Here is a 25194-nt window from a genome sequence, read left to right on the forward strand (position 1 = left end):
CTTGAAGATTGTTTTTAGTGGGCGAATGTTTTCTCAGTGGTAGGATGTGCAGAGATGGAAGATGAGAACTTACAAACGAATAACAAAAGTGGGCGCCTTAGGGTTTATAACATCGACTCTAAGTAGACTGCCCGAAGATACTAGACTGATCATGAGGGAATGGAAAAGTTCAGAGTGAAAACGTGCTTCGTCAGATTTCATGTGGATAAAGTGAGCACAAAAACCGCATTGTTTGTTACTGTCAGTGCTCTTGGGTCACCCACCCTGCATGACTTCATTTTCTCAGGACAATCAATGAATCGAGAAATCAGATAAGCAAAGCTGTAACCAAAGTGTAAGGCAGTCCTTAACATACATACAAAAGAGTTGGGACAAAGCTCCTCAATCCACAAGCGAATGTGTCTTTCAGATTGACCAAAGACATCAAAGCTTGACACGCATAAATTCTACAGAGATAAGGGAGGACTCTGGTCTTTGTTGTCGGTTTAGCATTGTCAAAATTGCTATACATAAATCATCTACCAGAGCAAGGTACGTATTATATTTTAAAGTAGCCAACACAACCTGAAGACACTGCCTCATTGGTCTCTCGAATCCTCGATCTTCCTTATGGTATGATAAACGATCATGATGCCGGACAAGATGATAACACGTAACGACATATCAACATTCCAACTTCTGAAAAAGGTCACGGCCGGTAGAGCAGTTATCTTTGTTATTGGAATGCCAAATCTAGTAATCTTCGAGTTACCATAGTGAACTCGAGATTTCCAATTTTGATCAACAGCCTTTGACAGCATTAGAGAACCAAAGTAGTTACGAACAGTTTCAATGATGAGGTATAAGCCTTTATAGATGGCCAAGTGCGTACGGGTATAAGTCTCGCACGTTTCTCGCACTGTTGAAATGTTGTTATAGACCATCACATCCAGCGGTCACTCCACCATCAGCGGTAATTTCAACAAACGGGCTTTAAACACCACACAACTAACACTTGACTGAACGACATCTACTACAATGGCGGTTGCAATAGTATCAAATCTGTCAGGTTTCTCATATCTGAACATGCCTGCTTCTGCGATTATGTACGGAAACTTGCGTCTAGATCATCTAAATAAGCCCCATCCAGCCCGATGGTCTACCCTTTGGCGTAGCTTTAACCAGAATAATCACCATGATCTTGTCTCGGACAACCGGGGACAGCGTCAAGTCTAAACCCTGTCTTATTGGAGGCTTTGAAGTTTCCGTTCTGACCTGAAATGAGTACACCTCCTCCCCTTCTACCGACTGAAGCTGTGTCTGAATATCAATGCAAGTCGGATGAACTTTTTGTGCATCGATGGTTATCTCAACTTCTGGAAAACCTCCATGCGGCGGGCTCACTGTCACGGATCCTTTGACAACGATCTGAGCCATCAGCGGGTCGGTGTCATTAGATGCTGGCATCTCCTTAAAGGTGCTTATGCTTAACTTCGGTCGTGGGTATTTGTTAATCTCGTTATTAGAAAGTTGAATGAGGTCAGATTCGAGATATGGCGTGTGTTGCGGAGGGGTCCGGTGTTTCGTTTTGTCTTCGAAAGCGTTCGCCCATTTCAGCAGTCGGACATCATCGTAAGCTCTACCAGCGAAGGTTAGGTTCATGGGAACATGTTTGTCGTCCAACATTCCCATTGGAACTGAGACAGTAGGAATACCGAGGTGTCGAATTGCTCTGTTCCCGTTGCTGTAATAGACACCATTCTGCCAAGCTAGGGATGCCCCCTCAAAGTCTGAGTCGGCATTCGCAGGTCCGACATCGCCGGCGGCGGGAAAGACAACGCAATCACAGTTGAATTTACTGAGCCAGTCCTCAAGAAGAATCTTCCGCATAGCCTCTAGCGCCTTGAGTGCTTGATCCAGACCTTCTATATCAAGAATAGTCCCTTTGCTGGCGTATTCGGCTAGCCGGTGGTACTGAATTGCGTTGTAGTTCAGGCTCCGTCCTCATGCTGTCTGGGTAGATGTTTGATGTGTCGACTGCAGAGATATCTGGAAACTGTGAATCGTTGAACCCTCGGAGGAAGTTGTTCCAAGCATGTGCTACCAATGCTCCTCTCTCAGTAGCATGCCAGTCCGCAGGCTTTTTGGGACAGCCCTCCGGCAAAAGATTCCCGTTTTCGTAAGCTGTCAAAGGCGGAAAGTCGGTAACCATCACAATTTCCGCGCCAAGCAACTCAAGATTCTTTCTTGCCTTTTCCCACAACCGAATGACTGCCTGGCTCGTATGGACAGGCTTCGCGCCTTCAGGCACCGGTCCACCGAGGAAGATCTCTGGCACGGCAATACGCAGCCCAGACAATGAATCAGATGAGGTAAAGTCTTGAAAGCTCGCCGGCCTGTCCCTCCAAGGCTGTGGCAGTTGAACGCTGCTCTGCTCTCGCCAGAGATCACCTTGGGCAACTGGATCTGGGGCCGTGATGACATCCAGGAGAGTCAGCATATCCTTCATGCTTCTGGTATGAGGTACTGGTACGTCGCATGTTGGATACAACGGCCAACTGCCGCGATTGGATAGAAAGGTCCTCGAGGGAGTGTAAGCGATGATCGCATTATTGGATGCTGGCGATCTCCCAGATGACACAGTTTCACCCCCAAGCCCGAAAGCTGCGAACGATGCTGCTGTAGAAACGGCTGACCCGTTGGAAGAACCCGAAGCAAATGCTGCGGCCAAATAGTCTGGGTTGTAAGGGTTCTCGGCCCTTCCCCAAATGCCCCTCTGCATACCGCCGCAGGCCATCGCAGGCATATTTGTCCGCCCAATGAGTACTCCACCAGCATCCTGAATGATTTTGACAAGAAAGGCGTCTTCGTTGGAAATGAGATGTTCAAAAGCAGGAGATCCCGCGGCGGCTACCATGCCCCTAACTTTATAGCTGTCCTTGACCGTATAAGGTATTCCTTCTAGGGGCCTGATTTTCTCGCCAGATGCCCTTCGATCATCAGACTTAGCAGCTTGTTCGAAAAGGGCATTATTGAGGATGGGAATCGAGTTTAGGGCAAGGCCGCGGCAGTCATAAGTGCTGATACGGCGGAGAAAACGTGCTACAAGCTCGACGCTCGTAATAGAACCGCTGGTCAAGGCATTCTGTAAATCTTCAATTGAAGCTTCTACGACATTGAGAACGGCCATGATCGGTGGTAGAATTACGCAAGCTCACAGAGGGGTGGCGTGGATGAGGACTCAACTGGAACGACTTTCCGGACGAATGCACAGATACAATATGTAATAGCAATATTGAACTTATTACATTCCCCTATCTCATTGCTGGGCTGTCTCCAGTTTTGATATGCGGGGAGAGATAGGCCGGCCGGATGAATCCGGGGTTAATGACATTGTCGTAAGCCATTGCGGCGGCTGCCAGTTAACGAGGATCCCCCCACTCGCGAAATTCCGAACGTTAGCCAAAACCCGTCGGGGTAGTAAATCAGATCTTCCTTACATCCAGTGGGAACGATGACAATCTTGTGACCAGCAATGGCAAAATGGTTAGACCCTATGCCCATGGTGTTGTTGAACGTCTGGGTAGCTTCATGTAATTAAAATACCGTATCACATAAGTACTTCAGTCAATTTACCTTAGCTGGCTTGCGGAAGGTTCGGAGATTGGCAGGTCTTGTGGATAAGATTCAAGCAGCCATACGAACTGCAACGGGTCTGTTGGCCTTTAAGTGTGCCGCGTGTGCGGAGGCGATGTTCTTGCACTATCAATGATTTGAGATTGACTTTGTATTGCTATTCAAGGTCAAAGTAGGGCTCAACTATTCTATGTGAAAAATCGAAACCTGGGCGATTTTTCACCATCGTGCAATTCTGAAGTGTCCACATCTTGGGCTTGAAGATTAACTCCTTGGGCCTGGTTCCTTCGACGATTCTCCAACTTCATCCACCCGCCGAGTATCAACGCCGAGGCCATTGCCAGCACATTGCAGCAGCAAGTAACGATGAGAGTAGGGATGTACTTGGGCGCATATTCGGTCCGGAATGTTGCAGCTGATAAGATACCAGCAAAGTTGCCCAGGCCCACGAGCAAGCCCGTCGTGGCAGCGCGACTATTCTCGTTCAGATTGTTGTTATTGTGCCATGATTGAACCAGGCATGAAGGTGTGTATGCTCCTGCAGCCATGAGGAAGCAGGCAAAGTAGGCTAATTCCCGGTTTTCAAGAACATCGATCGTGATGAGAATAATCATGCCGACCAGGGAGGTTGCTAAGGCGCCAACGATATGAAAAGTCCGCTCGTGGAAGTAGTCGGATGAGTATGCCGTCGCCAGGAGTATCACGAAGCCAACGGCGTTGGGGGCTACAGTCCAGAGATTTGTTTTGACGACACTGTAGCCGAGACGCTGTACGATCTGCGGCAAGAAGTTGGACGTGGTGGCGAAGGCGACGGGATAGTTGAACGCGATGGAAAGCCAGAAAACGAACTTCCAATCCTTCCATAGCGTAAAACACTCTTTCCAGTCAAACTCAGAGTCCACTTTATTTGAACCATCGCGAAGGGTCCTGGCTAAGGCTGCGTCCTTTTCTCTGTCGTTAAGAAACCAGGCGGTTGCCGGGGAAGCTGGTAGCCACCAAAAAGCTATGACTCCGACAAGCACGGTCAAGACACCTTCAATGAGCATGAGCCATTGCCAGCCTTGAAGCCTCGTGCCTTCGATTTGGAAGACACCGTAGGAGATGAGGCCACTGAAGGCTGCCGCAAGGAGAGCACTGCCGAAGAAGATGGCAACACGGAAGCCCAGCTCAGATCGTTTGTAGAATAAAGTAAAGTAAAATACTACGCCGGCGAAGAAACCAGCTTCGCATGCGCCAAGGATCAGTCGGAGCACCAGAATTCCGGCGAAGTTTTTCGATGCGATTTGAACGGTTGCAATGCCGCCCCAGACCACCATCAACGTAGGCAAGACCCATCTTGCCGAGAATCTCTTTGTGAGGAGATTGAGGGGAAGGTCTAATGTTCCGAAAGGGATGTAGAAGAGAAGAATAAGTAGGCTGTACTCATTTCCTTTGAAGTTGAGGTCTTTCTCGATCCCGTCGGTTTTGGCGTTGCCCAAGTTGGAACGGTCGACGGCATTGAAGAAGTACATAAGAGAGAGATATGGCAACAGATAGAAGTCAAGCTTCCTCACTGGAAGCGGAACTGTGTAAGTATCGACTCAAATGTGATATGCGTTTGACTAGAGCTTACCATACGATCGTTCTCCTTCCAGGTCAACAACAACACTGCCGCCATGTTGGGGTGCATGCAGTGAAGAGGATTCGACATCATCAGATGATCCGCGCTTGAGGTCCTCTTCAGACTTGGCTAACGTCTTGCTGTCGGTGGTCATTGTCGCTGATATTGAAGCGTGACCTTAATCTCAGGTATTTCTCCAGTGCGAGGGTGCCCCTGCGGAGTCTTGCCAATATGCACAATATGTCTAACGAGGACAACTTTGAACTTGCGTTGTGGACGGCTTGATATAAGGCACGCATCTTCACCCACTCTTGCGCCGAGAATGGGGGTGATTATGCACCCTGCAGCTCGATGGAGGCATCCTTCTGATTGGAGTAAGCATCGGGGAAAGGTGCATGTTAGCCATATCTTATCTTGGGCGTGCATCACGTCTCTCTTATCAGATTTGCCCGGCCTGGTTGTAACCAACAATTCCGGCATCCCCACCCGGTACGCCCTACTGCTGCCCAAAGGATCAATACTACGTTAATCGTCTACATGCCGATCAATCCCTTATCGCATCTCACAGCATTAGTCACACTATTTCGAGACCCATCGTGTCGCTTGAATAGCGGGAACTCAGAGGCTTATGATGCGGTGGCTTCCAACAAACTAACGGCGATGGATTGTGATATGCCATTCAATACCTGTGCTCAAGTGCCTATTCAATCATGCGAAGTTCGAGGCAAATCCCTACGCCCAGGAAATGGGCTACGAGTGTCTGGGGCTAAGCTAAACAAAGCCTGCTCAATTATTTCTGGCTTCCTAGTCACTCTCAATATCTTTCAGTGAGCTCTGAGATGAATGCAATAGAAAACTACTAACTCAAGATATTTTGCTGAAATAAAGATTTGTATATAAGTGTGCAGTCGAAATGTGTAGCCTTTCAATTCATTGTTCCCATCGGTTTGTTGAAGACTTGAGGAAGTACGCCAACGTTGTATGCGTCCTGTTAAAATAAGCAAGATGGTCGGTAGTAGGTGCTGTTCGGTGAATCCAGAGATTGGACGTTCGGTATTAACGAATTCAAGGGGTTTAGTCCTCGTGGATGTCTAAATTGCCTGAGGATGACCTGAGTTAGATGCTGGTAGATGTATTGGCAAATGACACATGCCGCCACCTACTTACTGGAAACATGCCAACTACAAACCATAAGATGGTTTGAGCCTCGAGCGGGAATGTACAATTAGAACTTACTCTCATGGCCTTGATGAGGAATTGGGAAATGATATAAATTTTCACATTTATTATCTTGCACCCATCGCGGTCACTGCTTTCATGTCACCCTTCTTATCTACAACTTGAACGTACTCCTTGGTAATGCCAACATGATTTTCTGGCTGTAGCCCTAGCCAAATCTCATCAAAAGTATTGAGCTGTATCAAGTCTGCCTCGACTGAGCCACAACTAATACTGTTGTGGGAACCTTTGGGTCTGACTTCTACTGGCATTCGGTACCCACATCTTCTCGGACTAGGAATAGGGCTATAGCAAATCATCTCCGCTTCCACAACCATCGTCAAATCAGCGCATCTGAGGGTTTGCCCTGACACCTCACGCTCCATATTCACAAATGTCTTCCCCTGAACTCAGCAATCACAGGTTCTTGAACCACGAGATCATGGAAGGGTGGCCGAGTTGGTTATGGCGCCAGGTTAAGGTCAGCTTAACATCTGTTTCCTGGTGGGGCAACCCGCGCGAGTTCGAGTCTCGTCCCTTTCAATTCCCTTTTGCTCTTTGACCAAACGGTATCGCGAACCACCTTTTTTGTTCCTGTAACATAAGAACATGTTAGCTCGTTGGCCCTTCGAGAGAACGAGGAACTCAGATGAGTATCATGATCGCGTATCGGCAGTCCATCTATGAAGGTGCATATAGACGTTGAACACCTACATCTACTCATTGCTGACAAGGTTGGTAAGTTGTTGTAAGTGAGCACGTGGTGAGACATCCGATCTCATCTCATCAGGGTGATCTGAGCTTAAAAGCGCCTCACCTCGGTGAAGAAACTTAGAGTTGTCGGTCAACTGGAAATGCCGCGGTGCTTATCCCATTTACGTCAGGCGGCACGAGCGTGGCAGTGCAAGCTGCTGATCGGATCGCGTTAGTGTTAGGACAGATCGAGTCAGGGGACATGTGTAGATAAACCCCTCACTGGGAGGCAACCCGAGCGCATAGGTGCATGCGACATTTTCACCTTTTAATTATCTTGAACAAGTCGACAACATGCAGACTACTGACCTTTGACCTGACAGCTTGAGACCAACACGGGGAGTTGCACAGGCTTGGATTGTGGGTGGCTGGGCAAACGGGAAACATAACGAAGAGGGTGTCCGGGACGGCGTTAGTGTAACAACGCAGAACTGCAAACGAGGCGGTCCTTCGTCATCACAACTCCCCAACGTCAGATGGAAGAAGGAGAGGCCCCCCGAACACCGGATTTGATTGACTGGACTCGACCGCTATCACCATGGGGTGATGCAGACTCGATAACCCGTGCCGCGGACGCCAACGACGTGCCCGATTTAGAGGCAGAGCAGCATGTCTCTGTCAGCGCTACCGCCAGCGTGAGCGTGAGCACTGAGGTGCCGCCATCCGTGTATTTTACGATACATCGGTAAGTTTGCCGGGGTTTGCTGCCCTCATATCGGAATAGCCGTAGCTGATGGAGAAAAAATCACAGAATCAGGCGACTTGTACTTGCAAGCATCGGTATAATCGTCGTTGTTTCAATTGCCGACCTTTACTAAAATCAATTCTAGATGACCCCTACACCCTAGATCAGCTCCGCGAGCCTAGGATGAACTCATTGGTTGTTCGACCTCTAGTCGATCGCTTATACGATCCTGACGATCCAACTATCGGTATGTCCATTGCCCACGAACCCTGATCTGGCCAAGACGGCAAAGCTGATCCGAGAAAAGTGTACTGCCTCCTCGCCAATCGGATTCAGTTTCTCAGACAACACATCAGCACCGCGCATCATACTGTCAATGTTGCGCGCGCGACGCTCTGCGAACTTGTCGCAAGCCGAGTATTGCGTCGGTATCACGAAGACCACCCAGGTCAAATAGGCCTTCTCATCCTAGCGCATATTCTTGTCGAAGGGTTTGACCCATTCCAAGGCGCTCCTGAGGAAGTCGAGAGCGGATGCCGGCAAGCCCAGTGGCCTATCCAGCGTCGCGATGGCCATGAAAGAAAGCTCACGACTTTGGAGCTGGCCATCATTTCCGAGAGCAAACTCTTTCTGAGCTCTTCAGCCTGCCAAAGGCTCGTTGATGCGGTTTGGCAAGGGGTCGTCACTTATACCCCCCTGTCGTTCGTCGATATTCTCCCTGACCACTACGAGTATGCCTCGGTTTCGCTCTATGAGCCGCACAGGGCACCGTTACTAGACGATAGACGTCTCATTGTACCGTGGATTAGACAAGTGACTGAGTTGTTCCAATTCGTCACTGTCGTTGCTCTTTATCTTTTGACGATGGTATACCGGAGTAACCCTACGGTCAGTGGATGGGAATGTCTGTTCGCTGTTTATACCGCCGGGTGGACTCTCAACGAATTTGCGGCAATCATTGAGCACGGGTGGGCAGTTCACTCTCAGACTCTGTGGTCTTTTCTCGATATCACGTTCAGCTTCATATTCAGCTGCTACATCTTCGCTCGGGTATATGATGTCTTGGCGTACGGCGGCGTCATTGCTGACGGCTACGGAGTGCACATTCTATGCCTGGCAGCTCCTGTATTACTTACACGCGTGGCCTTTACAATCATGCCAGACAACATTGTCTTCATCGCCATGCACGCCATGATGAAGGATTTCACCCGGCTAACCTTCATCTCGATATGGTGCTTCATGGGCTTCTTCCTATCCCTGCAATGGCTGATAGGAAGTAACGAAACAGCCACCAATGCGAACGGTCAGCCTGCTTTGAACTGGTACGACACCTGCAAGTGGCTCATCTGGACGTGGTTCGGCTTGGATGGCACAGGAATTGACCGCTCTGATGAGTTCCACCCCATTCTGGGGCCAGCTCTAATGATTGCATTTGCATTCCTTGGCAATATCCTCTTCCTCACGATCCTGGTTGCGCTTTTGAGCAATACGTTTTCGAAGCTCATCGCCGACGCGCCTGCGGAGATCCAATTTCGACGGGCCGTACTTACCTTCGCCGGAGTCAAGAGCGACTCAATATTCGCCTACCCTCCGCCGTTCAATCTGATGGCCATCGCAATCCTCCTCCCGCTCAAATCTGTTCTCAGCCCGCGATCATTCCATGATCTCAACATCTCCGTCATACGCACGTTGAACGCGCCAGCGCTCCTCATAATCAGTGCTCTGGAGCGTCGCCGGCTCGCTCACCCCCGTCGTGCACGGTCGCAGTCTCTGCTCAACTGGAGCTTCAGTGGGTTCAATCCGCACGGAGACATTCAGGCCGTTTTCAAGGTGGAGCCGCCGCCGGGGGTGGAGCGTGAGCTGGAGGAGTTGGATAACCTGAGCGATGTCGGCTTCGCGGAGAGTGAGCTCGGCTCCCGAGTATCGTGGGATGTGAATAGGTCAAGATCGCGGCGGAGAATGGCAAGGAGAAGGCGGCCAGGGAGAATGGTATCTCCAATAAGCGTGGTGTTCCCGTTGCCGAGTGTTCAACGGGCCGGCACCAACGAGTTTGAGCCGTTGTCCGGATCGCCTGCGAGGCCGTAGTTCCGTCTAATGGTCAGTCACGGCACTTAGAACACCGAGTGTGACGTGGCCTGGCCTGGGAACGGGGAGATAGGGCTACAGCGGCCCCGGACAGGAATTGTCGATAACCCCCGGTGCGTTGGGCCTGGGGAAGGGATTACCGAAAGGAGATTTTATTGCATGCTGCACGCTAGAACCGTTGGCCAGACCAGAGCCTCAAGACGAAAAGTACAAAGCCCGCGTACGGTGAATGGATATGGTGGGAGAGCCAAGCGCTTTCAGATGCTCTCAATTTACCGCCTCTCATAAAGTTTGCCGTTGGAAATTGGCATTTCTTTGTCTTCGCTGTTCAGGTAATCAATCTTCACTCAACAGGCGGTTAAGAACCCAGCCCAGGTTGTTTATTCTCAGGGGCTTGTCCGGTAAACCACTACGCAAACTCAAAGGCCGTGGGCACTATAATCGAGTCAACTCCATGTCGATCTGTTTGTGCAAATTGAGGTGAGTTTCAGATAGTATCCACCGGCTGCCGGTCTGTCCGCCAAGGCATTTTTGAACGGTGATAGTGATGCTATCCTTGAAAGGATTAGAAAACATTGCCATTCCTTGGCAGTGATAATCAAATAGACTTTGCAAACTGGTTCGACTGCGCAATTGCGAGAATCTTCGCGGTGGGCGGCCGCACCGCACGCCTTCCGCGGGACAAACCGAGCCTGGAGAAAACCTGCCCGGCGTTTAAATGGCAAAAACCTTACTGACACGTTTCTGTTTGCGAGCATTGAACCGAGCTGCACAACAGTGCAGTTTGGGCTTAGCTTCAATGAGTCCAAGGCAAACAGCACGAGGGGAAGAAAACAAAACTGACGTATAGACGTCGCGGGTCACCATCAAAGAGTCGAAGCGAGCCTCGGAGCAGTAAACCTCAAAAAAAAAAAAAAAAAAAAAAAAAAAAAAACAAGAATTGGTGGCGCAACGCTAGAGTGTTCACCCCGTGGACGTCCACCAATAAAGAAATAACTTTGGAGCTTGGCCACCTCCTTGAGGCTTGACTCGTGATCCCCTCACCTTTAGTTCGCCAAGAGCCGCAGCGAGCCCCGGGAGGAGAGGAAACTAAATAAGGGTGCTTGGCAGTATCCAGAGACACGGGAGACGCTATTGGAGGAATGTTCGATCTGAAGTCTCCGTCCTGCACTCCGCATGCAAGCCCTTCCCTGCACCAAGTGCCGTGGTCCCGCCGCTGTAATTGAATGTGACCCTATCGAAGGCCTTCAGATGAACGCAATCGACTAGACCCCAAGGACGAGGTCTTTGAAAGGACTATCGAACCAGGGAAGAGGTAGCTGACCCAGAGCTTTGGTGCCGGGTTTCCCAGAAACACATGGTGAATAAATACACGGCGACTTTCCCCATGTCCTTAGCGTTGTAGTGCCATATTCCACCGTATTCTGTCTTTACCTTCTTCTATACACTCTTTCATCATGGTTGCGTTTCTCCAACTTCTTACATTCGCCGTAGCGGTCGCCGCAGCTCCGGCTGAAGTTTCCCTCGACGTCGGTCTCGGCGGCAAGAACTGCGATGGCAAGTTCGCTAGAACTCGCCCTTCTTCCAAGTCGCTGGTCGTCGATGCTTCCGGCAAGCAACCCAACAGCTACCCCACGCTCAACGGCGCCGTCGCCGCCCTGAAGAACGTTACCGACGAGCAGAGCATCTTCATCATGCCCGGCACCTACACTGAGCAGGTCCGCATCCCCAACTACCTCGGCAACCTCGTCATCCAGGGATACACCTGCGACGCGCGCGACTACGCAGACAACCAGGCCACACTCACCAACAACCTCTCCCGCACCATGGCCAACCTCACCAGCAACGACCAAACCGCCACCCTCCGCCTCTGGGGAGACAACATCAAGATCTACAACCTTAATATCGCAAACACCTTTGGCCAGGCCGACAAGAACGGCATGGCCCTGGCAGTCAGTGCGCAGAAGACCAACCTCGGCTTCTACGCCTGCAAGATCACTGGATATCAAGACACCGTCTACGCCAACGAGGGAAGACAGATCTATGCTAAGACCCTGATCAACGGCGCCGTCGACTTCATCTTTGGCCTGCGTGCCGCTGCCTGGTTCGAGAAGTGCGACATCCAGACCATCGGAAAGGGCTACATCACCGCCAATGGTCGCGACGCCGCCAACAACACCTCCTTCTACGTCTTCAACAAGGCCAACATCACCGGCACCAGCGGAACGGCCTCGGTCACCCTCGGTCGTCCTTGGAGACCGTTCTCCCGTGTGGTGTTCCAGAACAGCGAGATGAGCGATGTTGTTGCGCCCGCTGGCTGGTCTATCTGGGATAAGACGCAGAGCACGGCCGATGTCTACTACCGGGAGTTCCAGAACACGGGTCCCGGCGCAGCGGGTGTTAGAGCCAACTTCAGCTCCACGCTTACCAAGGCTGTTCAGGATGTCGAACTTCTTGGCGAGGGATTCAAGAAGGAGTGGTGGGTTGATGCTTCGTACTTGTAAGCAGGGGGTCCGGTTTTTTTCTTTTTTTTTTTAATTAGCGTAGCATACTTGATTATACGAAAAGTTTAGTCTGCGAAAGATATTCTATCAAAGTACATACTACAGTCCCAGAATGCAGATGGGCAAAGTTCTCACTGTCAAGTATTTGCCAAAAATTCAATAAGCCATTGTAAGCAATTTCGTAGTATTTGATTCGATCAACGCATGCTTAGTGCATATAAACATCATGCCTCAATGGTTCGGACGTCTGGGAGCTATAGTCTGTAACAGATACATAAATCGGAAGCGATGTTTTCGTGTTCTTCATCAAGGATTCCGGCCTCAGAAAGTCGGCTTAGTTGGGTTGCTTCCACTGAATTTGACCTGGTTGCCGACGTTGTCACTAGCCGAAGGCTGCGTAGCCACACGTGACATTTGATCGTACGGATCATACATCCACTAGGGACTACTTATTTAAATAAAAAGCTAACATGTCAGCCTTCGACTTCTAGTTACACATTATCCTTGACATGCATAAGGAACTACCATATATGCCATCCATCAGGATTTGCACTTTGTGCCCATGTGAACGAGTTCAATGTTTAAGCGATTTGGTGGCCTCGCCGCATGTTTTCAAACTTCATCAATGACCTGAAATTCTTCGCCGAGGCACGTGAAGCTTAGGACATTCATGCACTTACGTAGTCTAAATAGGGCATGGCAGTACCATCAATGTTATAGCACTCACTGGCAATTTATGTTGTCCTCTGTTCTGGCTACTTGTTAAGAAGAGAGAGCATCTACAGGCATGTTGATCCGCCTCATTTCTATGGACAGAATTGACACAAGATGTTGAGTCTAAGACCCACGCCAATGTCAGGCAACCAAATTCATGACGACTGCCTTCCAGATACGGAAATCTACGAACAAGCACTCGGGGCTCCGACACCAAAGTCCCTCCGAAAATCCATCGCCGGGGCCCTACAAGGCTAAACGCAAATAAAGTCTCCGCATATGGTGTGGATCGATGTAAGCATATTATGGAAAGGCACGAGCCGTGATCCGAATAATCCCATCCAATTCGACACCTTATCGCTAAGTCCGTGATATCCGCGAACGAGACATCAGCCACTTCTGTTCAGAGAGCTAGCTCATAGGACAAAATTCAAATTTGACGTATCTCACAGCTTGGGAACGAACACACTGTTTTGTCCCGTGTCAAACGGTTCGAAGCTTTGTAGTTGATATCTGATTTTATCATGTTGACAGTGAGAAATGGCTCAGCAGTCTTTGCACCTAGTAGACTCTATGATTGAAGTCAAATCCCCTGCCAAGATCATCGCGGCGCCTCGTATTGGCCCACTGAGAAGGAATGCGTCGAAAGTCCCCGTCAGGTTTAAATCCTTCCGGTCAGATTGAGAAACGGGGCCTGATCTCAGACCCGGCTAATCGGCATGCGGGGCAGGTTCATGCAATGTGCCGCAACGGTGCACTGGCCCGAAGGATCAGCAGACATCGATCGAAAAGCTGAAGTAAAAACTTTCCATAAGGCTGCAAACTTCCTTCGGTCAGGAGATCTGTACGGTACCTCACAAAATGATAAACGTACTCCTGTCTTGGCGCCATATGGAGTGGGTCATTCAAATCAATGCAGACGATTGTAAGTCAAAACTTTTTCGAGATCGTGTAATGCATATAGCATGGAACTCTACATGTGGTAACTGAAACTGTGCCAGGGCTCTTTCTCACCAGCCTAATCACTACGCTCTACCTGCTCTACGTTTCCTGCACGAACGGCGTACGATTCAAGAAGATCTGTCAGTTCACTCGCGATACTCGCGCCTCATAGTGTCAACCTAAGCTGACCTATGACCAGTTGGATGGGTCTTCCTTGGGTTTGTGGAGTCGATAGTTTTGTTCATCCGCGGTAACCGCGAAGGTCTAGATTTAGCTGACAAACAACGGTTGTTGTTTCTGTGGGCTGCCCAAGTATTTACCTGCTTTGTGCTATCTTTGTGGTCATTGCAGGACTCAAGTCTGGAACTGGGCGAGTCCCTCAAGAAAGGTTGAGCAAAAGGCTGTTGAGCCTCGAGGTCATCAACGGTTAAGCAAGATCCGGGTATAATGAACGGCTGAGGTGGTTTGGTCTTGTTCGACGAGATTGCTGCCGAGATGGAACATAATAGCACGCTATAGAGCCTATGGGACCTCGAAACCAAATCATTGGCTTGAATAAAGGTCCCATTGGGTACCCAGTGTCGGCTGGAACATACCAAAACAGTCGAACGCGACCAACGTAACTAAGTTCCTGCCGTAAGCGTTCCTAGGGAGACTCATGTTAGACGTACTTTGAAATTACGTTGAAAATTGCTGCGAATGCATAGTTCTGGCGGAACCGCGAGGCACCTCATCGTTGTATGAACCCTCGGGAGCCGAAAGCGGCTCCCGTTCTTGAAAGAACTTTGCGATCTTCCTACGAGAATTCCCATTGTAATAGCTGTCAGCATGGCCTTGTGCGGCAAATCGGCAATCTTCCTGGCATGGTTAAGTGTGCCTGATCCAACGTTAAATCGGGTCCCTACACAGTCAGCGGCTAGACGGCAGCAGGCGACTACTCTTCGGCGGGGAAACATGGATCTTCTCCTGACTTGGAGGGACTACAAACTCAATGGCTCTTGCAGTATTAACCGCCACTAGTAGACGTGTAGGATGTCTTCTGTGACTGCCTGGAAGTGTGGGACTCACACCTCGAGACCCGAGAAGGATCATCTGGATATTGGCTTTGTGCCTCGTGAGCTGACACGATGCAGAAGGAATTTGGGTATAGCTATGAATTGCTCGGGAAGGTTATAAAAACAATGGCCCAGTGTCCGAGTTACGATCTGCCAACTCAGACACGCATCTGCCAATTCGGGACTCTCAGAATCGTTTCTTTATCTTACCAACACCTGTTCTCAAAATGTTTCTCCTCCCGATTATCGCGACTCTTCTGGGCAGCGCCATCGCCCACCCTGTGGTCACCGATGTCACAGCTCTTGAGGTTCGTGAGGTGGGAATGAGCCCAGTCTCGCCTCTCACTGCCCGTGCAGAGTGCTCGACTCTCTCGACTGTCATTGAGCAGATCGGCACCAGCAGTGAGGTAGCCGTTTATGCTACAACCGGCGGCCTCACCGCCCTGTATGTTTGCAGACGCATCAACGGACGTGAATGCGACACTCTTGCCAGCGCCATCGCCGCCGGTGTTGCAAGTATCTTCCTGATCCTGCAAAGATCTGGTGCCATCTCCGCTCGCGATGGCAGCACTGAGTCCCTCGTTGACTTCCTCACTCGGGAGCTCGCCGCCGATGGCTCTACCTTCGCGTCAATCACCGACGCTACCCCCCACCTCCTCGCTCGCTACGACTCCGACGCCCGCACCCCTCAATCCGTTGCCAGCGTTCAGGGTCTCAACTTCCTCAACACCACTCTGAACCTGGACGTCTACGACTTTGGCGACGGCGAGGGTCACATCTACCTTCCCTTTGACGAGGAGCAGGAGCCCATCACCAAACGCATGGAGAAGCGTGCCTCGGCCCCTGGCTTCAAGATCTCCTACACCACTCGTCTCCAATCCAAGCTCACTCGCGCGCACCAGATTGAGATTTCCCAGCGTCTTGCCACCTACTGGAACACTCGTGCCAGCTGCTGCAGCCTTCATGACCTCATGGGTTTCGTCAAGACTGACCATACTGCCAACTTTTACTACCGTATCATCCCTGAGACCGTCAACTTTGGCCTCAACTACGAGTCTGTTGATGTTTGCGGTGGTATGGCTGGCTACTTGTAAGCGAACATGGAAAAAGCCCATTGCTTAGTCTTTGTCTTCTTGATGTGGGATTAAGGTGTCTCAAGAGATTTCTTGATCTCAACGAACTCGTCTTATAATTAAAGCATGGGCATCGAGCAAACGAATCGAGACAGAAAAAATGATTAGACTCGGAAATAGCATCAGTCAGTTTTTGGTGCTATACATCTTCCGACCAAGTAATATATTGCATGTACATATTTCTCCCACTGTTGGATGAAGCCGCTACAACCGTCTCCTGTCTTCCTGTAACTTTGCTCTATTCCGAGATTATTCATAGACGGATAAAATGGATATTTAGTCGGGTTCTTATGTTATTCATTATTGCCCTTGGGCCCTTAGAAAAGTATTATACATTTATTTTATCTGCCACAGAAATGTATTATGCACATTTATGGACGGCATCTAGCAGTCGATAATACTTTAGCTCCAATTGTTTTTCCCTCAAATAAGTTTGGTACATGCACGCCATGATTGTTAGCTTTTTGAGAGGTCTTTAATGTAGTGGCAATGACCTGAAAGCGAAGAGACAGGCCCATGTGGTTCCAGTTCTTCAACAACTGAGAAAGGACTTATGCACAAGTTGCTAAAATTGTTCATACACTTGTGTGGTGAATACTAACAATACATAGAATACAAAATTATAGTAAAGCTGAGGTAAGCCTGTGTGAAACATCATGTGGCTGGGTATGTCTTCTCAACTACTACCCCACAGGGGTAGCTGTCCTTTCCAGCCTTACTTCCGGCAATGTTCATCAGAGTGTTCCACAAACTCGTGCAGACAGGAAGCGAGAAGAAACCGGGCGTCTGTACCCCTCCCGTCCACATGAGTTGATTCACCTCTCCGGCGCTGTCGTCTAGGGATATGGTGTAGCCATTGCGGTTTCCGTTATTCAGATAGCCTCCGTATGAGCTGATGACAATATCTTCCAAGGTTATGCCACCCCAATTCTTACCGTCGAGAACGTCATGGGTGGCACCTGCCATCAGTTGGAAGGGCGGGTCAGAGTCGGGCAGACCAGGCGTATCGGCTTGCACGTCTACTCGGTAGGTACCAACGGTCAGAACGTAGAACTGGTTGCCGTTCCAGCATACACCAGCTTTCTCGTGTGTTTCTTGCGTCATGTATGGGTTAAGTGTGTTGGGCATGGTGCTCGAACATGCATCACCAGTTTTCCTACCGGTCAAAATTTGTTAGCCACTTTTCCCGATCCATGTCTGCGGAACCAGTCTTCGGTGAATATATCAACGCACAGCACAAAAGGCGTGTAGGCAGCAGGCGCTACTTGCCACGCAATGGGAATCATTTGTCCGAACATGATGGTCTCGACCACATTTACCATGCCGGAGAGATTAATATCGACAGGCAGCATGTTCATCATGCCGTCTCTGATGAAAGACTCGAGCATGCCTATGGTGGTACTATTCGACCCGGAAAAGATCTCGGACAAGTAGTCTTCTTGTGTCTTCTTCCATACGTCGAATAAGGCGCCCATTGCGGAGGTCAAATCGTTTTGCACACTTGCAGAGTCTTTGGCACTGCCCGGAACAGTTAGAGGGATGACTTCAAGTAGTCACAAAAAAAAAAAAAAGACCTACGATTTCGTGTTGTCCTTACTTAGAGCAAATGAAGCGGAGATGGCGCTGTTAAATGTGTCTTTGGCGAATCCGAAATTGTTGCCAGTAAATATTGCGGCATCCTTGATGACTACCCAAAAGTTAGCTCAGATTGGCCGAGCTTACAACATAAGCCTAGCTAGGCTTACCGATATTCCACAGACCAGCCGATGCAATGCCAATGCCAAATGCCATCACATCCATTATGGTTTTGATGAGAGTCGACTGATCATCCGCCTTTAGCTGGGGCGCGAAAGTAGATGTGAAGTCTCCCATGACAGCAGATATGCTCAACTGAGCATCCTGGAGCGCCTCGTGGTATTTTTGGTATACCTTGTCGCGTGTTAGCTGACTCGACCTTGAAGACTGGGTGTTCGGGTACTTCATACGTCGTGTAACTTGGAGAAGGAGTTGAGGAGAAGGAATCTGTGAAGAATAAAATGTCAGACCATGTCAGAAAGACTCCTGATTCGGATTGAAATGAACTGAACTGTACTTACCCTGCTGGGTGCTTGGTATCAGCACACTGTACTGTCGTTGAGCATGGTGTATTGACAGGATCTTGACAATCCCATCCCTCCGGACCGCCGTAAAAGTCGCTGATGAAGGCTGGGAATTTAAGCTGAGCTGAAGTTGTTCCCGGTTTATAGTCCTGCCATGCTGCAACAGCTTCTTTCCATGATGTATTCGTGTCAGCTGATGCCCATCGGACATTAGCTAGAACCTTTGCATCAGTGATGTTGGCATCAGAGCAAGTAGTTTGCTCCCATTTATCGGTACGGGGCCAAAGATTAGTAGGAAAAGCATGAGCGTTAGATGCCAACAGAAGGAATGCTAAGTTGCGCATTATGTTGTTTGATGTGATAGTGAAAGTGGCGATGTTGCAGAGACAAAACAACGGACTCATTCCAAGCTCCCAGCGAGTCTGGATGGTAATAGACTCACTGACAACAAGAGTCGGTCGACCCCTTTGTGACTTTGTGGGAAAGGCTGGCCCATTCTCAGTCGTAACCTGCAAAGGCGCCTGAATAAGCATAGGCAGAAATTCCTCCCACGTGTAAGGTGCAATGAATGGTATTGGTGTCGCGTGGGTACAAAAACGGGCCAGGCGAAGCGGTGGAGGATTTCGAAATTTCCATGGCGACACTATGATCACTTGAAGGTCAGTGATGGACTTTCGAATTGTGATTTGGGACGAAACAAGCTTTCAATATATCAGAGTTGTTCGCCTTTCCTAGCAGGCGCGGAGCACGTTTTCTGAACTGAGTCATTGCCGCAAATGATCGCGGCAGGATCTTCAAGCACGTGGGCCGGTAAGTGGTCAACGTAGCAAAAATTACAGGCAAGCAGCATATTTTCTGCCCTTTGTTCTCATTATGGGACGGAATGTCGGCATCGCTGGCTCAAATGGTCCCTTGTCCCATCATCCTTCACGACTCAAGCAACGTGTCTATGGGACCTTTACCACTGCGATTGTCCGGACAGTTGCCATCCTAGCCATTCTGAGATCTGATATGTCATTAAGGAATAGTCTCAGCTTTCAGCTCAGAGTTGTCTCCTATTCTCGATTTCCTTTTGCAGTCGCTCGCAGTTGCAATCGTCCTACTCGGAAGACAAAAGAATCGGTTTCCGGCCACTTCTCAACAAACAGCTCTGGACCATCTTTTGGATTTGGAGCTTTTGTGCATCCTCAAAGGTTGTATCAGCGGAAAAGCCATCAGTCATATTCGAGATGGCTCTGAGACGGTGAGCTTCACAATATCTGACTCTATGTCACAATTGGACTGACCGCTGCCAGGTTCGCTCTCCTTCTCTTTTGCCTGACCTACAGCCAAGTCGTCCTAGCCTCAGGTTGCAACCAAATACACTGCCAGGTCTCTGTCTGCGCCCCGAACGCAGACGAGGCATACAACGTGGCAAGCCTCGGGCTCGTCGCAATCATGGGACCAGACTGCGCGAGTTGGCAACCAAACTCGCCCGTGAGCGGGGGTCAAGGTGCCTGTGCCAGCGGTCTTCAGACATTTACTGGTGCTTTTGATATTTGGCGTGGCTGGAACGCGATGGGTGGCGATTATTCTGCGACTTTCGCTCAGTGGGGGAACTTCTTAGGCGCTACATGCTCAGGTGGCAAGACTGTCTCGTGCGATCCGAAGTCAGGACAATTCCCTAATCCTGTTACTGGCAAGTGTCAGACTCAACAATGGCGAGTTCCAAAAACAAAGCATAATTTGGAGAGCTATTCAATCAAGCTCAACTTCCCTCTCGCCTAATTTTTCTTGGCATCTGCTGTTAGTGAATGAGTGAGCCTACCACCAAATTACTAACAGCCGAAAACTCTTCACCTCCCCTTGCCGGAGCCCGCATCCGCGATGGCCTCACAGCCGCCGTCGGGCACCGGACTGATGTCGGCCGACCAAGCCGACCCCGAACCAGGCTCCGGGACACCTCCGGAGCCGAACCCCACCTCAAGAGCTAAGCGACGCCGCGACGCCGAGGCACAGCCGACCCGGCCCAGCCTAACGGGAAGCCAGCTTGATGCCACCACCGACGCCCCTACCTCGGCCGAGGGGCCCGCAGCCTCTACCGCATCTGCTCCGAGCGGATCTGCCACAGGGTCCGTCTTGACAGCCCTTGCAGAAGAAGCTAGACAGTACGAGGCACGGAAAGACGTCTTTCTGACCATTGCACGGTCCGTCGACAGCGTTGTCGCCAGCTTTGACGGTTCTAGAAAGCAGATCGCGAAAGAAGCCACTGCCTATGTCATTCAAACCCTCAAGAGACTGATCAATCACGAGACAAGCCCAATAGCGGCCCGGAGTTGGGCGGCTGTCGTCGCACCGATGGCGGGCAACACCACTGCGGCGACCCGGAGCGGCCAGAGCTGCCAGAGCTCTGCCCGCCCGAAGGCCACACTCCCCGCCGAGGATCAGCCGCAGGCGCAGCCGAAGGAGGACCTCCGCATCTTTGCCCGCGTCCCGGAAGAAAGCTTAGCGGCCGCTCGGAAGATCGCACCGTTCGCCGTACGACAGATCGTCTGTAAGGCCGTTGGCCTGGGGCTAGCGGACCTTCCCCACGTCTACCATATCAGCACAGGTTACTCTCTGAAGCCGCGAAACAAGCAAATACAGGAAAGACTACTTGCAAGTAAGGCAAAGCTGGCGGAATGCCTCGGCGCCCACCAGGTCGAGACGCCTATCAAGTGGTACACTTACGTTGTGCCGCGATGCCCAACAAAACTACACAGCATTGGCGGGGACGTCCTGGACCCAGCCACACTCGTTGAAGATGAGGTCTTCGCACAGACAGGACAGAAGCCTGTCCTTGCTCGACCGTCCCGCCTTGGGCCCAACCCAGTCACGAACGAAATATCTTGGCTCATATCATTCACATCAGAGGTCACGCCCTTCAGGCTCTTCAACCAAAGCGGCAGATCTCTGCCCGTCAAGAAACGAAGGACGCTCATCCGACACGACCCCGGCTGCCAGGGCTACCACTCCAACCGGTTCTGCGGACGACGACCGATCTGCAGCAACTGCGGAAGACCTTCCGATTCACACGAAACGGGACCCTGCATGGCCAGGCCCCAATGTGCCAACTGCTGCGGCCCCTTCCAAGCCAGCCACACAGACTGCCCAGCGAGGCCCTCGGCCGTAAACGGCGTCGTCTCCCTTCCCGGTCGAAAGGAGCGGGCTCGGATCCGGAAGGCCGGCCAGAAAGCATCGGACACTCTGTACAAGGCTACTCGATCCGACAGTAGCCAGGAGGCGGCAGGCGTCCCTACCTCCACCAGCCAGAACCAGCAACCCGGCGCCAAGCGCGCGCGCACGAGAACGCCCTCCGCAAGCTCGATCGTTTGCCTCGGTGACGGAAGCACTGACAGCAGCAGCATGGATGAAGACGAGGCGGACGAAGGCGAAGGCGAAGACTCCCCCGACAACACCTCCATCGACCGTCCCGTGCTACCCATGCCAAGCAGGAGCCAACGGGCAGCACAGAAGCCAAACTACAACGTCGCGAATGCCTACACCCACCTCGAACTCGACTCGGAGACGTAAGCCGAGAGCGGCGACCCCACGGATGCTACGCGTTGCGCAGGGCAACGTCGGAAAGATCTCCCCGGCGCACACGGCTTTCCTGCAGCTCTGCTGGGAGGCTCAGATAGATGTGGTCCTCGTCCAGGAACCCTGGACGGGCTGGAAGGACGGAAACGTGCAACTGAACACGCACCCGGGTTTCGACTCTTTCGTCCCGGTCGACTTCTGGGACAGCGAAGGAACCAGACCAAGAGTATTGACCTACACACGCAAAGGGATAGGGATGACGGTGGAGCAGCAGAGGCCTGTCCACACGAGAGACGTACTGTGGCTGGTGGTCGACAAAACGACGACTATCGTCAACGTGTACAGACAACCCCGCGACCCCCACAGCCGCACAACAGGGATACTGCTAGAACTCAAACCCCCGGAGCGAGCTTTGATCGCGGGTGACTTCAACGCGCATCACTACTCTTGGGAGCCCGGGACGAGGAACGGGAACCGGGGAGATGACATCGCAGGCTGGGCAGACGGCCACAATCTCTCTCTTATCAGCGAAGTTGGGGTGGCAACCCAGGATTGCGGACATGTCCTGGACCTGGCTTTCTCTAATATCCCTTTTGCGCACGCGCAGGTCAGCCCACAGCTACACCCGGGAGCTGACCACGAGGCCATCGTGGCCGTCATACCACTACTCAAACGCCCAGTGTCACAGGGAGAGGGCCACCCGCAGCCACGGCCACTGTCAGTGCCCGACTCGGCGCTGCCTCGGCTGAGAGACCTGATCGAAGGGGGGCTAGCTGCGATGCCCAATCTGGGGGATCAACCTACTCCGGAAGACCTGGACGGGCAGGCAAGTCACATCGTCGAGCTCTTCTCCCGAGCCATTGAGGCGGTCGGCAAGAAGAGAGGAAAACATGGTAAAGGCGCGGCTTGGTGGACGGAGGAATGCGCAGAGGCCCACAGAGCATACCGTGCTGCCCGCAACCAACAAGCCTGGGAGACGGAGCAAGATGCGCACCTTTATCTAATGGAGAAACGAAAGGCGTTCCTGAGCACGGTGAGGAAGGCTAAGCGAGCATACTGGGCCGGAAAGATCGATGGAGTCGCTTCAGACCGGGACCTGTACCAGATCATGGGTTGGCGGAAGGCGAGCCTACTGACCAGAGCACCCCCATTGGTTGTGGACAACCAGACGATCGAGGATACTAACGAAAAGGCTCAAGCGCTTCGGGGAGCCCTTCTCGACAGGTTTAGTGCGGAAGATGACGCACCGGGTGACCCGTTTGACGTACCCGTCGTCCCGAGGCGAGCGATTACTTGGCAGGACAATGTTAGCGGAGAAGAAGTGAAGACGGCCACCTTAACAAAGACAACGACCCCTGGTGTGGACGGCATCACAACACGCCTCCTCCAGGCATGCTGGGATGTCATCTCGGAACCGGTCAGGCAGCTATTCCAGTCCTGTATGCGGGCCGGCCACTTTCCTCTGCCCTTCCGCAGAGCTGAGGTGGTCATGATCCAGAAGGCCGGCAGGGATGCCTCCAAGCCCGGGTCCTGGCGGCCGATCGCGCTCCTCTCGTGCCTGGGCAAGGGACTAGAGCGACTGATAGCCAGAAGGATGGCGTCCCTGGCGATTGTCGAGCGCATCATCAGTCCGCAACAGATCGGGGCTCTACAAGGCAGGTCAGCCGTCGATCTGACGACCTGCCTCACCCACGACATCGAGATGGCCCTCCTAAAAGGACTCACGGCGACACTTCTGACTATGGACGTAAAAGGGGCGTTCGACTCCGTCCTTCGGAACCGGCTCGTCATTAGACTGCGTCAGCAGGGATGGCCACATGGCCTGACCAGACTGATCTTTAGCTTCTGCTGCAACCGCACCGCTAGAGTCCGACTGGAAGAAAGCACAACGGAGTACTTCCCGCTGTCATGCGGGCTGCCTCAGGGGTCACCACTATCTCCCATTGCCTTTCTGCTCTACATCGCAGAGATACTTGAAGACGACCCGAACGCGCGATTCGGGTACGCGGACGACATCGCCACTCTGGCCATCAGCCCCTCCCTGGAGAGCAACGTCGCAATACTCAACCGAAGCGCAGCCGGCATTCTCAGATGGGGCTTGGAGAACAAGGTCTCCTTTGACCCGAGCAAGTGCGAGGTCATCCACTTTACTAGGAAGCACGGCCAGCCAGCGGAGCTGCCAGAGGTCCGGGCGGGGGATTTGGTGGTCAAGGCCTCGACGAAACCTGTACGCTGGCTGGGTGTCTGGTTCGACAAGAGACTGTCCTTCCGGCACCATGTCGACGCAAAAGTAGCTGCAGCAAAGAGGGCAGCTCAACATCTGAGACAGCTTACGAACACAAAGAGGGGACTCCCAGCGGCCGCCGTGCGAAAAGCCGTCGTCTCCTGCGTACTGCCGATCGCGCTCTTCGGCGCCGAAACATGGTACGCAGGTATCACGAAGCCGGCTTCGAGACGCCAAGCGGAGACAGACACGAATCCGCCTCTCCAAGGAAGACCCGTCAACACAGGCCAAAAGGGGCTCGTGCAGAAGATCGACAGCGTCATTACAGCGGCAGCAAGGGCCGTTCTGCCTGTCTGGAGGACAACGCCAACCAGTAGCCTCCTCCGAGACGCCGGCTTACCGTCAGCCAAAGTCGCCTTAGAGGGCGTCCGCTTACGGGCCGCAGTCCGACTACAGAGGATTGATCGCCGACACCCGCTAGTCGCGCGGCTCTCCCAGCAGGGACAGCAACAGACGAGACTACAACGGACGGCTGAACTTCTGCCAAGATGCGGAAGACCAGCGTTCCTTCAATCACAGTACCTGCCAAGCTCACAGGATCAGATAGTAGTTCAATGCAAAGAAGAGGCTGCGAAAGCTTTCGAGCGCTGGCTAAAGACAGTACCGGAAAGCCATATGATCGTCTTCTCGGACGGCTCCAGGGCGACGAACGGAGCCGTGGGGTACGGCTTCGTCATCTACCGAGACTCCAAACGCATAGCACAAGGGTGCGGCCGACTCGGACTAGCAGAAGTGTTCGACGCCGAGGTCGAAGGGGCGCGAACCGGCCTCAGAAGGGCTCTGCTCACCAATCGCGGTCATCCAATCCACATATGTATCGACAACACCAGCGTTATACAAGGCATCCGCGGCAAGGCGCCGGACTCGTCACAAGACGCGTTCCTCGAAATCCAAGAAGCGGCCAGGATATTTGATATACGGACGCACTGGTCCCCGGGACACCAGGGCA

General features: G+C 51.7%; 7 protein-coding genes and 1 non-coding gene across 8 annotated transcripts; 5 read left to right on the top strand and 3 right to left on the bottom strand.

Annotated features, from left to right (window-relative positions):
- Positions 1–1786: 1786 nt before the first annotated feature.
- Positions 1787–3251, bottom strand: BDP55DRAFT_670811 (amidase signature domain-containing protein). The gene has a single exon (XM_060575411.1). The coding sequence runs from the start codon at positions 3167–3169 to the stop codon at positions 1910–1912; it is 1260 nt and encodes a 419-aa protein (XP_060427312.1). The 5' UTR covers positions 3170–3251; the 3' UTR covers positions 1787–1909.
- A 552-nt stretch (positions 3252–3803) lies between these two features.
- Positions 3804–5369, bottom strand: BDP55DRAFT_730756 (major facilitator superfamily domain-containing protein; the record flags this gene model as incomplete). The annotated part of the gene is made up of 2 exons (XM_060579734.1): positions 3804–5167; positions 5228–5369. 2 exons carry the CDS (start codon positions 5367–5369, stop codon positions 3804–3806), a joined length of 1506 nt encoding a protein of 501 aa, XP_060427313.1.
- A 1508-nt stretch (positions 5370–6877) lies between these two features.
- On the top strand, positions 6878–6976 carry BDP55DRAFT_t231. The gene has a single exon. It is a non-coding gene; the product is annotated as a tRNA-Leu (tRNA).
- A 686-nt stretch (positions 6977–7662) lies between these two features.
- BDP55DRAFT_556716 (nonselective cation channel) lies at positions 7663–9956 on the top strand (the record flags this gene model as incomplete). Its single annotated transcript, XM_060569618.1, has 4 exons — positions 7663–7871; positions 7938–7966; positions 8017–8118; positions 8179–9956. The coding sequence occupies 4 exons, from the start codon at positions 7663–7665 to the stop codon at positions 9954–9956; spliced, it is 2118 nt and encodes a 705-aa protein (XP_060427314.1).
- A 1424-nt stretch (positions 9957–11380) lies between these two features.
- Positions 11381–12499, top strand: BDP55DRAFT_670817 (pectinesterase). The gene has a single exon (XM_060575412.1). The coding sequence runs from the start codon at positions 11414–11416 to the stop codon at positions 12458–12460; it is 1047 nt and encodes a 348-aa protein (XP_060427315.1). The 5' UTR covers positions 11381–11413; the 3' UTR covers positions 12461–12499.
- Positions 12500–13995: 1496 nt separating this feature from the next.
- BDP55DRAFT_670818 (uncharacterized protein) lies at positions 13996–14768 on the top strand. The gene is made up of 3 exons (XM_060575413.1): positions 13996–14099; positions 14176–14256; positions 14316–14768. Exons 1-3 carry the CDS (start codon positions 14036–14038, stop codon positions 14507–14509), a joined length of 339 nt encoding a protein of 112 aa, XP_060427316.1. The 5' UTR covers positions 13996–14035; the 3' UTR covers positions 14510–14768.
- A 630-nt stretch (positions 14769–15398) lies between these two features.
- Positions 15399–16265, top strand: BDP55DRAFT_556677 (uncharacterized protein; the record flags this gene model as incomplete). The annotated part of the gene is made up of 1 exon (XM_060569613.1): positions 15399–16265. The coding sequence occupies one exon, from the start codon at positions 15399–15401 to the stop codon at positions 16263–16265; it is 867 nt and encodes a 288-aa protein (XP_060427317.1).
- A 693-nt stretch (positions 16266–16958) lies between these two features.
- On the bottom strand, positions 16959–18747 carry BDP55DRAFT_556666 (uncharacterized protein; the record flags this gene model as incomplete). The annotated part of the gene is made up of 6 exons (XM_060569611.1): positions 16959–17460; positions 17538–17822; positions 17883–17991; positions 18065–18233; positions 18290–18326; positions 18401–18747. The coding sequence occupies 6 exons, from the start codon at positions 18745–18747 to the stop codon at positions 16959–16961; spliced, it is 1449 nt and encodes a 482-aa protein (XP_060427318.1).
- Positions 18748–25194: the final 6447 nt, after the last annotated feature.

Source organism: Colletotrichum godetiae (assembly GCF_030913485.1).
Source record: "Colletotrichum godetiae strain CBS 193.32 chromosome Unknown BDP55scaffold_32, whole genome shotgun sequence".
NCBI lineage: Eukaryota > Fungi > Ascomycota > Sordariomycetes > Glomerellales > Glomerellaceae > Colletotrichum > Colletotrichum godetiae.